Here is a 12,128-nt window from a genome sequence, read left to right on the forward strand (position 1 = left end):
ATGTCCGTGCCCACAAGCGGTCTCCGCTGAAGTCTTGTCTTTGACTTCGTCATGTAACCAACCTAGTTTGACATTTGGAGGCTGAGAAAAGCGTGGTCGGGTTAAGTCCCTTGGGGTCCGTCTGCCACTTATCTGTACTATGGAATGGTACGATGCCGACGACCTTTCACTAATCAAAACCAGGCACACAGAGTTTATCGCCGTCATAGCTACCTACTGTATACGGCTTGATATTCGCCGATGGAGTACATGAAAAATTTTCCCCGTTGGGTGGGCGCGCCCAACCGATTTATTGAACGAACCAAGTAACCTCCAGGGGTCAAGGGGTTTTCGTTTTTCATTTTGTTTGTTGGCACCTCGTACTTCGTAACTCATCACACTGATCACAGTACACAGTACACCTATAATACTTTTTGTAAGCTATAATGCAATAATACGGATATCCCAAATGCTACATACAATTTTACATGGTAACCACATCACCCCACCTATCAGCAATCTTGACTTGATTTGATGCGCATTCACTTTGTGCTCAAGCGGCGGGTAACTACCCGGCTTACCAGGGTGCAGGATGATAAATGCGGCTGTTGGTTGGTGGCAAAGGCTCCCAGTGGGTGGTTTTTTTTTTCCTCCAAATATCAACAGTCAGTTGAACCCGCTCAATCGCTTAACCACTCTGGTTTCTCCCCGCAAGGCTAGGATACCCCAGTTAATATTGGGGCTTGCCATCATGGGCCGATCGCGCCTGAGGTGGCCCTGCCTTTTTTTCTTTCTTTCACTAGGCTACCTAGACACCCGACGACGTTGGTCCCGTCATTCATTCAAAGTCGCTTCACCTGAATAAATTGTACAAAGTAGGCAATTAATTGTTCTGCATGCGACCTCAGCTATATGTAGTAAGCAGCGCCCCCATTTCTTGTCACCGTGGCAGCCGAGCCAAATTTCATCCAATAGGCCAACAAGACGGAGACAAAAGTAAGGAAACATTGATAGATCATGGCAACAATAGGAACAAAGTGACACTTAATGAAAATCGCGGTACAAGATCTTCGTACAATGATGTGCCAGGTTTGGCGCAAGGTGAGCTTTCTTGGGCGCGTAAAATTCAGCAGTCCCCGGGGTCGCAACTTTATGGCAGGGCAATGGGGACATGTGCTTGGGGATGGGTGTACTGCACCGAAATCGGGAAACCCCTTGTCATCACACCAGCTTTCCACTGGTACTAGAGCTCGTCGTGATTTAACATGCAGGATGAGATTAGCACAGCTTGACAGGTATGTAGGTTGGCATTTGGGCTGGTCTGCTGTGTGCTGGTCACTCAGCGGATTTCACTCATTGAAAACCGGAAGCTCAGCTTCCTTCACCCATCTCGGTTGCCACGACCAGGAAAAAAAAAAAGATGAAATGCATTTAACGCATGCTCTCTCAGCCTCCACCAGAAAGATGGGGAAAAGTAAATTTCTTGGTGTCCTGGCCTTTGATGGGAACAGTTGGTAGCCGCTCTCTTCAGTTGTGCGACAAGGACTCGTGGGGTCCTTTTTTTCGGGACACCCTTGTCCGGGCGGCCCGCTATGTCTGTTTTGGGCCTGTAACTCGGTGGGGCCCAATCGTGCAGTTTCCCGAATCGAGGTTGAGTGGAGTGGAGTCACTGGAGTGAAGGACAGAGCGGGAGAAGTTTGGTCGAACTTGACTTGGAACTCTTTTTACTTTCTTTTTCTCTTTCCCTTTGCCGCGAGCGAGAAAGAGAGGGTCCCCTTGACTGTGCGGCCATGCAACGCACCAAAACAACAAGGGCGGCAAGGGAGGAAAGGCCCTACCGCTGTTTCTTGTCGCTGCTAGTCTCCATTCCGTGCCGTCAATATTTTTGATTTGTATGTACAGTACAGTAGTTGCTTGCAAGGTAAGCCAGGCAAAACGTACGGCACTTAACGGTAGTTTGTTTTGAGTGAATGTACAGCAGCACAAGACGCGCGCCCGGGCGGACACAACAGACTAAATATCAATTCGCATGCAGCTCGGCTTGCTTTTCCTTAGGTTGCTTACGACTTCTGACTTTTCCTATTTTGATCCCTTGATGCTTGTTATTATTCCGGAGCCAGCTGGGCTATATTACCCGACGCCCCTTGGCCGTATCCCCCCACGCGCCATGTCACTGTTGCCTCCCTTTTCTTTCCCATATTACTTGTTCCTACGTGTCTGAATCCAGGTATTCATCACCCGCGAGCGCTACTACCTGGGTTTGAAAGGTATTCCCCAGGCTATTCATCAAACGAAACAGGGGCTTGACACCAAGATCCTATCTGCCGACCTTGAGGCTCCGTTGTTTCTGTTGTGCAGATATTCGAAACACGTCTAACACGCACCCTGCATCCCGATTCCTTTTAATTCATGAAAAAACGAGACAGGAAAACAAAAGAAAAACAACAAAACGAAACGAAGCGAGGGAGCAAGGAGCAGCGGACGACAAAAGTGATACAGGGAGGAGGAGAAAAACAGGGAGAGAAAAAAAGAGTCAATCGCACCACCAATCCTCCGACCTAGTCAACTCGCCGTCCTTCAATAGGTTGCTACCATCTTCTGTCGTGGTACCATCGCCACGTGCTGCATTCCACCTGCCAAACGATTCGCAGCAATGTCTAAAAATCCTGGTCGCTAAAATACGACCTTCTTGACGCCGCTGCCCGCTGCTGTTGCCTTGTCGGTGCCATCATTGGACTGACCGGGCTGCTCGTGCGACGGCTGCATTTCGGGCTCCGGGAAGCTCTCTGCGCATTATTGCTCCCCCACGCTTTCGATTCGGAAGAACGAGCTTTTTGCTCAAGGGAAACAAAAATGGACCACCCCAACGCCTCACAAGCCTCCTTCGCCCACCTGAATCAACTACATAACAGTCAACTGCACAACCGACGACTTCGACCACCAGACCTGGAGACAATGGGTCTTGGTGACGAGAACCGCACTCCCCTCCGGCCTAATACGGAAAGGCCGCGTCGTCGGGATTCCAAGCTCCTCGGCCTGTTTAGCCGCCAGAAGAGCACCGCTGATTTGCCCATGCCTCAACCGCAACCGCAACCCGCATTCTCGTCCTCGGCGAGAGAACTGGAGCTACCGCCAAGGGGTGGGTTACGTGCATCCCTGGCCGAAATCAGTCATTGGCCTTATGCACTTCAGTCTACTCGCTCCGAGGCTGCACTGCTCGATCCAACTATCCCATCCCAGCTATCGCCTTCGCCCGCTCATCATAGGCCACCACCTCCTCCACCTAAACCGATCAGGAGCCCTTCATTTAAAAATAACAGCATGCCGGTACCGAATCCCCCCAGCCTACCTCCCGCAAGGTCGACAAGGGGGGCTTTGGCAACGTGGGACCCGCCGCCGTTGTTCCAAGGCTACCCCCAGGCCATACGGTACATCGAGCTTCCGGCTTGTACCCAATCAGCCGAGGCCATCCTTCGCATGAATGGGAGAGGCCCCGCTGATCAGACCGAGGCCGTCCCGGACAGGACCCGAGACAAGGGCAAAAGGAGACATCGACGGGCCAGCTCTGGAAATTTCTTAAAGGCTGATTGGACGACCAAGATTTACATCTTGGTCACGTCGGGCTACCTGCTCCAGTATTCCGGCGAGGGCTCCTTCGACCGGCTTCCTGAGAAGATTCTCCCCCTAGGCAAGGAATCGGCCGCCTTCGCCAGCGATGTTATTCCCGGAAAGCACTGGGTGGTTCAGGTATCGGCTTCCATGGACTCGGACGGTACCGCGACCACTGACCCTCGGGCCTCGATCCTGTCCCGGCTGCCATTCCGCGGTCCCGAGAGGAGACAGGCTTCACACTTTCTCATGGTATTCGAGTCTGCCGAAGAGATGGATCAGTGGATTGCTATTCTTCGTCGCGAGATAGAGCACCTGGGAGGCAAGAAGAACTTGTCCGAGACCGGAAGGCCGAAGGCCGACGACGAAAGACTCGAACTTCGGACGCAGGCCAGTCAACGAACACTGGTACTCAGGGACCCCGGACGTTTCGCCCGACCGACAGTATTGGACGGGGACCGGTGGGGTATTGATGAGCATCCTAATCTACAGGACACCCAATCCACCATATTGACCGACTCGGATACAGCAACGGATCATCAGTCATTTGACGAAGAAATGTCGGCGACCAACAGCACGACTTCCCATGATGGGAGACAGCTGGAGAACCTAAGGGATGGTTCGAACCGGCTGTCGTTCATCTCCTCGAGCCAGCGAACTTTTTTAACCTCCGAGGGCACATCGCCAGCATGCTCTCCGAGTCGAACCAGCTTTTCCAGTCAGATCGAGGATGGTCCGTTTTCGAACGACGGTTTGTTGACGGAAGCCAAGCCGAGACCAAATGCACATGCCATTCTACAAAGAAGGATGTCAATGCAGGCTGCCAACCCCTTTGCGGATATTCAGATGGCGCCGCAGTCACAATCCTCGCGACCCAGCAGAACGTGTTATCTTGATGGTACTCATCAAAGCGTCACAAATACGTATTGCACACGGAACTTCAGCATGCCACACTCGGCAAACAAGCGTTTCTCTATGATCTCCAGCCCAGGCTCGTCTCCCGAGCCTGCGCTAGAACTCTCACCACATGCGACGGGACTTTCAGCGCCACCGAGACCCTCCTCGAAAAGGGGACCCCCGCCCACACTGGGATTCTCTAGGCCGCTATCCATGGTTCCCGATCATCCTTCTCCGATTTCGCCACCAGTTCTGAGGAAGAAGAACGGCGACAACAGACAGTGGGGGTTAGGTGCAAATGGTCCCGAACCACGCTCTATATTCCAAATCTGGGCTCAAGAGGACTCGACGAAATCGCCCTTTGCCCCGCAAGAGGTGGCGGGTACGGATGAACCTACGAGACGCGCCAGTGTACACGCTCTCATGCCCAGCAGGATGCCTCGCCACTCACCAAACTCTCAAAGCCGACAACAGACTCATATCAACAATACCTTAATAGTAACAACTCCCGAACATGGTTCTGTCAGACCAAGGTCTTTTGCATCACCAGGCGTCTCTGCAAGGTCTGAAACTGATCCGCAAGGTCACTCAGGACGTGCCGCTTTGTCCGCGGCCGCTTTTCATGGCTCGCCGACACCGCAGTGTCGCAGCCCACCCCGGTCAAACGTACTTTCCCGGGGGGTGGGAATGATTGATCATGGTTACGATGGCGATGCGGTCAAAGTGAATTTTGGGCGAGTATTCTACAATGATAATCCCCAGGAGCTATCGCCGCAGCCGCCGCCGCCAATGACGGAAGGCCCGCCATCGCGTCCACTCCCCCAGCCACCAACATCACAGCCGAAGCAGACGCGACAGCGTGTGGTGCGGAATTCGACTTCGGTGCAGAATTTGCGGTCCGACTTCGAGACAGTGGCACTATCAAGGCGCCAGAGCATAAAACATCTCGCAGACGGCCCCCCGCCAGCTCCGCCTCCCACCTGTGCGCTGCCACCCATACCATCGTCGCAGGGGGTCAAAGGGCGTGGGAGAAGAGCACAGACGGTTGCGAACTGAGCCTCGACGATTTACTGATGATCTAAATGACCTGTTTATCTTCTCATATCCTGTTTCTTTTGTTTATTTCTTTTCTCATCTCGGCACTGCCTTATATCCATGATCATTTACAATACTATACCCAATCAGTTTTCATTTGTATACTAGGTGTCACGGCCCGGGGTAAGCATAGCACGGAAGCTAGTCTATTGGCATCTATCGACGAAGATTCTACTCTGAGCAGAAGAAAGGAAACAAACAAAGTTCTGAGCTTGACGCGACGTAGATAAAGGTATCACCCTGGTGGGTCGTTGGTCAGGGGTCAGGGTTAGGGTCTGGTGATCTCATGGTCCAAATGTCACACTACCCCCTTCCAAACCTCGTATGTCGACGCAGGAGATCATGCGAGGCTCTTGTCAAGTTAACCATGTCGTCGATTTTTCCTTTTACCGTTCAAATCTCCATGCTCTGCCACATTATCCTCCTGATTCGGTTCGTCCAACTTATCCTCGGCAGCGGCTTTTATCCAGATTGCCAATCGCTTCGGCGGTCCTGCGGCATCTTTGTACTTCTTGTGGAAGTCGTCAAGGGCTGTCGCTGAATTCTTGAAGTTTTCAGCCGGGTACCACGTGTCGTCTGGATCACATCCTTGCCATGCGACCTGGTATTGCAATGTCTTACTCCGGCCAAATAATCGGGACGCTAAAACTTTATCGACCACAAACTCTGGTTCTCCGTTGATCTCTTCTGGCGGAGGCGGCTCTCTTTTCTGTTGTGGTAATGGGTCCATTGCGGCTTTGCGGAGGCGGTCTGCGTGGAACAAGTTTTTTCCTTTAAACGATTCGGGTACGTCCAGAACATAGCTATATCCTCGTTCTTCTAGAATCTGCCATGGTCCGGTCCACTGTAAATCCAGTCTGGTCGTCGGTGCGGTTGTCGGAAACCCTTTTTTCTTGACGAAAACATAGTCGTTAACCCCAAAATCTACTGGTCGCCGCTTTTTGTTGGCTTGTTCTTCCTGCCTCGCCTGCGTTTTTAGCGCGTTTTGGCGAGCCAACTTTTGGACTTCTTTAGTCTGGCGGACGATCTGCAGCGCTTTTCGTTTCTGGTCTGAATTAACGGTCGTGGTTGGCAGGTCGGTGGACAGCGGGTTTCGGGGTTCGGTCCCGAGCACTACCTTTAACGGGCACATACCAAGGCTGGAATGCCACGCGGCGTTGTGGGCAAAATCCAAAGCAGGCAAATGTACGCTCCAACTGGTCTGGTATTTGTCGATATAAAACCGTAGTTTTTGGTCCAGTTCCTGGTTGGTTATCTCTACGGCACCTTGTGTTTGAGGGTGCAGGGCGCTGCCGTGTCGGTGTTTAGTACCCGTGAATTCATTTATCGTCGCCATAAATTCGGAGATGAACGGCCCGGCGTTGTCGCTAATCCAAACGAAAGGTAGTCCTAGGAAACGGTATAGGTATCGGTAATATCGGGAGGCCAGGATTTCTGCTGTGTCGGTCTTCTGTCCTGGGATGGTGGCTATTAGGCGACTGAACTTGCAAACGAACACCCACACGTAGTTATATCCGAACTTGTTTTTGGGCATGTCCTTTCCGTCAACTGCTACATATTCCCAAACGTAATTCGGTATCGGTAGCGGATGCAATAGGCCCGGGGTCTTGTCGTGTCTGCCTTTATTTCGCTCGCAGTCGTGACAATTTTTAATATATTTCCGAATGGTTTAACTTATACCCTCCCAAAAATACCGTCTTTTGATTATTTGTATCGTCTTGTTCTGTCCTGCGTGGGCGAATATTTTGGGCTCGTGAGCTTCACGGATTAAAGCGGTCCTCAAAAAAATCTGTCCGTCTAAAGTCGTTTCCGGGACGACTAGCTTTCCTTGGTGTTGGCCTAGCTTTTGCTTTTCGTTCTCTTGTCGTATTAGGTCTACCAAATCTGCGCCGCTCACCACGTAAACGTTTGGGTCGGCAGTGCTGACGGCGGCCACCGTAGGTGTGATCTTCTTAGGTGGGATTAAAGTTATTGTTCGTTCTTCTTTTTCCCGAGCTTTAACTGTTGGAAAGTCTGCCGTCTTGCGGGACAGGGCATCGGCGGCTATATTGTCTTTGCCGCGGCGGTACTGAAACGTAATGTTGAAGTTGGCCAGGAAATCTGCCCAACGCACCTGTCGAGTCGAAAGGAGTCGTTTTGTGGAATAGTAAACTAAAGCTTGGTGGTCTGTAACCACGAAAAAACTTGTCCCCAACAATTCTGGTTCGTAATATTTCAGCGTTTGAACCACTGCCAGCAGCTCTCGGTCTTGGATCGGGTATGCGCGTTCTGCTGGGGTCATCGTTTTTGAGAAATATCCCACAGGCTTCCATTCTCCACCCGGTTGCTGTTGCCAGATTGCTCCGCCGGTCGCGTTGCGTGAAGCGTCGGTTTCTACCTTGGTCGGTCGGCCTGGGGTGAAAAATGCCATAACCGGTGCATCGCAGGCTAAACGTTTCATTTCCTCAAATGCTCGCCTCTGTTCGGGGCCCATAGCGAATTTGGCGTCTTTTTTCAACAGTCGGTTTAACGGCTCAGCGACGCTGCTGGCATGGTGGCAAAACATTCGAATGTAATTGCATAATCCCAAAAAGGAACGCACGGCTGTTTTGGACGTGAGGTCTTCGAACTTCCAATCGCTAATTGCCTGCAGTTTGTCTGGATCGATACGGATGCCCAGACCTGCGTCCATAACGATGCCAAGATAATCGACCGTGGTAACGTTAAATCGAGACTTTTTAATATCTCCCTGGAGGTCGACTCGGCTTAATCGGTAAATAACCTCTTCTACTTGGTCCCAATATTCTTCTTCGTTTCCGTCGGAATAAACCAAAACATCGTCGGCGTATGCGCTGGCGAACAAGTCCAAAAGTTCATTTAGCTGAGCGTTAATAAATGACTGCCACCAAGCTGGGCCGACCTTTAGCCCAAAGGGAAGCACCTTCCATTAAAAAGTGCCTTGTCGGGTGCGAAAAGCAGTGAGGTACTCTGAGCCAACCGCCATACGTAACCGGTTAAAAGCTCGAATAATGTCGATTTTTGTAAACCTCTTTGCATTGCGACAATTAAAAATAGTTCCGTTGACATCCGGGGCTGGTACGAATCGATCTTTCAAAAACTGGTTAATCCATCGGTAGTCGGTGCAAAAACGGCGTTCTTTGGAATGTGGTTTAGGTACAAACAGGACAGGCGCTGGGTCGGCCTGCATACAGGGTTCGATAAACCCAATGCGCAGCAGCTCGTCGACTGTTTCCTTTTCGAGCGGCAGGAATTCCACAGGTGTTCTGTACGTCGGAGGCGATCCTGTTTTCGGCTTGTCTAGCTCCAAAATCACATCGTGCCCTGGGCGATGTGGAGGCAGGTTGGTGGAAGCTGCTTTCGAAAAGAATCCCTCCAGGTGAGCGAGTCGGGATGGTAGTTTGCTTCGGACCAGTTCGACATGGTCGGGGTCTTCATTTTCCGGGAACGGGATTGGTTCTCCCTTGTTGGTTTTCCATTGGTACGAACGGCCGACGGCAGATAGGCTGATGGCGGGTTTTTCGGGTCCAATTTCTAACGTGATGGGCTGCGTGGGTAATGGGCACGATTTCCATCGCTTTTGTCGGGGGTCGGTGTCCAGTTTGTGTTAAAGGGCGGCTATGTTTACAACGTTTTGGTCCTCACCCAAGACGACCGGGGTCGTTGGTCTGGGTTCTAAAGAGGTTGTTTGGCGCCACGGTCGTCGAAGTATTTGCACCTTTTTGGTTTCCTGTTCGAATGCTCGGTCGCGCCGCTCTGCATCGGCTTGTGCAACCGGATCGGGCTTGTCCAACATATTCGGAAGTCTAATGGCTGGCGAGAATTTTGCCAGCGACGGTGTCCTTTCAGGCCATGCGAACGTTTGCGTTTTCGGGTGGATCCAAACATCCTGTTCAACTAGCCAATCCTGCCCAATAAACATATCATGTCCACTTTCCGTCACGTAAAACATTTGGTTGCTGAACCGGCGTCCATCGATTTCCAAGGTCGCTTTTAGTTTGTGCGTAATGCGTCCTGCGTCCTGTTTGCGGTAATCCGACAAAAGTAGCGGGGTTTTTAACCTTTGAAGCCGGGCTCCTAGCCGTTCTGCGGCTTGTTTAGCGATTGCTGGGCTGATCAAAAGAGAAATGTCTGCTCCGGTGTCACAAAAAGCTTTAACTGATAATGCTACGCCATTAACCTGTATTTGAGTTCGAATGATGAAAGATTTAGGTCGTGGGTTACTACCAATTTGAGCTATCGTAGACATCTGGACCACCGAGGAGGCTTTTGGCGGTTTCACTCTTTTCCCGATCGCTTTTGCTCGTCATTAATGCTGTGGTTGTCCTCAAAATCCAAGGCCCTGACTGCTTTCGTTTTATTGGGGCATTCAAATAATTTATATCCTTCTTTCCCGCACGCGAAACAAGTGTTGGCTTCCCAATAAACCATCTTTTCAGTTTCTGTCAAACCACGTCCTGTGGCTTCTGTTGTTTTAGGTACCATGTCGCTTCTTTCTCCTTTGTTCGGGTTGCTGGATTCGTAATAGCGTCCTCGATTGCTTTTCCTGTTTTTGTCTGGGCTGTAGGGGTATTTCTCTTTTCTATCTTTACCGCGACTTTTCTGTTTTCGCTCTTCTCGTTCCCGATACGCTCGCTGAATGCTGTAAGCTGCATCGGCCACCAAATTTGCGAATTCTTCATAAGATATTCTGGGGTCCTTGCTGTCTCGTAACAGCCGGTGATCGAGGTCTGCCGGAATATGTTGCCACAGCGTAGTTTTGCGTTCTCCTGCTGGTACTCCAATTTTATCGGCGAGAGCATTCACCTCGGCAATGAAACTGTAAACGTCATTACCTGGTCCGCATTCAAAATACATTTTTGATAGTTTTTCCCATGCTTCGGACGCTTGATTGCTGTTATGGTACACCGTGGCCAAAACCTGGATCATTTCTGCCACGCATGAATACGGTTGGGTCTCTGAATTGTATCTGGTCTCCAGCATCGTTGCTGGTCGGTCGTCCAACAGGCTGAACAGTTTTGCCATGCGGCTTCGTTCAGTTCGGAAGGTTGTATTATCCTCTTCGAAATAATCTGCTAATTTCGTAATCCAGCGGTCAAAAGTGGTTGAACTGCCGGAAAATATACCTGGATCTAATCCTCTACTTTTGGCTCTTTCACTGTAGTGCGGGTTGGCTGCTTCTTGGCTATGGCCGTACGGCTTAAATGCTTTCCTGCTGGCTAGGCCGGTCGGTTCGAACCTGGTGCCTCCAAAGGCGCTATTTTCGGGTGTGGCTTGTCGGGCTTCCGGTTGGTTGTTCTGTCTTTCGGTTTGCAGGCGTGTGATAACTGCCTGTAGCCTAGCGATCTCGCTGGCTAGGTTATTTCCGTCTGCCATCATGTTTGGGTTTGTTTCCGGCGTTGTATGCCTTGCTTCTGCAAACTCGAATTCGTCTAAATTTTCCTCAGGCGTTTCTATACTAGGCCACGCGGTGTTCGAAAGAGAATCAACTTCGATTTCGTCTTCGAGGGTGGAATTGGTGTTTGGCGTGAAATCGGTTTCACTCTCTGGTCGGGTCGTCGGTGGAGCGATCTGTTTGCTCCGTTTTGTTTGAAATCAACCTTTGTGATTTCCTGCTCGCAGGTGGATGGTCCTTCAGCCTGGGCATAGGTTGGGGTCGGTCTGGGTTTGAAGTTGACGTCTTTGTCAGTCTCCGGTCGGGTCTGGTTTGTCGAGTGCGGATTTATTTTCGTCGCTCGCCAGCGGCGTGAAAATAGTTTGTTGCGCCTTATTTGTTAATCGCTAGGCCAGCGATTCTTTTGAGAGTAGAATTGTGTCACGGCCCGGGGTAAGCATAGCACGGAAGCTAGTCTATTGGCATCTATCGACGAAGATTCTACTCTGAGCAGAAGAAAGGAAACAAACAAAGTTCTGAGCTTGACGCGACGTAGATAAAGGTATCACCCTGGTGGGTCGTTGGTCAGGGGTCAGGGTTAGGGTCTGGTGATCTCATGGTCCAAATGTCACACTAGGTATCGGAGGATTCTGTATTTTTAAGGGCTCACCAACAAGGCATGAAGATTCCGGGGATGGAACGACTACATACGTGGCACATATATAATTAATGGCCTATGAATATCGGCGATGAGCAAGGGAAAGGCGGGTCTTACGGAGATAACTACTAATAAGTGCGTTAGATGCTCGACCCTTTGGTTACAGATATGGGCGATCGTATTCGCATAAAAGAAAAGAATACATACAAGTTGTTCACAGTTCCTTAGTGACAGCATTGTGATGGTTACACCTGTGAATGTGCCCCGTCTTGGAAACACATTGTGATGGGACAAAAAAGAAGAGAGACTACTTAATATAAAACAATCAACTCAACTTGACTATAATATCTGCTTGTTTTTGTGATAAGGGAGGACACGAAACCAGACTAGATCTGTTATTAAAGTTTCAGATGCGCGTAAGATATTACAAATTCCTTGGTAAATTAAATTTAACGAACGGTGAACAGGCAATCCTCTGTAAAGTTCTAATGCTGAAGGATGCATGTATAGGTAAATAAG

At 50.4% G+C, this 12,128-nt stretch overlaps 1 protein-coding gene across 1 annotated transcript; it reads left to right on the forward strand.

The window, feature by feature from the left end:
* The first annotated feature begins 1,735 nt into the window (after positions 1-1,735).
* Positions 1,736-6,855, forward strand: MGG_07103 (uncharacterized protein). Its single transcript, XM_003715249.1, has one exon. The coding sequence runs from the start codon at positions 2,833-2,835 to the stop codon at positions 5,539-5,541; it is 2,709 nt and encodes a 902-aa protein (XP_003715297.1). The 5' UTR covers positions 1,736-2,832; the 3' UTR covers positions 5,542-6,855.
* Positions 6,856-12,128: the final 5,273 nt, after the last annotated feature.

Source organism: Pyricularia oryzae, chromosome 2 (genome assembly GCF_000002495.2).
Source record: "Pyricularia oryzae 70-15 chromosome 2, whole genome shotgun sequence".
NCBI lineage: Eukaryota > Fungi > Ascomycota > Sordariomycetes > Magnaporthales > Pyriculariaceae > Pyricularia > Pyricularia oryzae.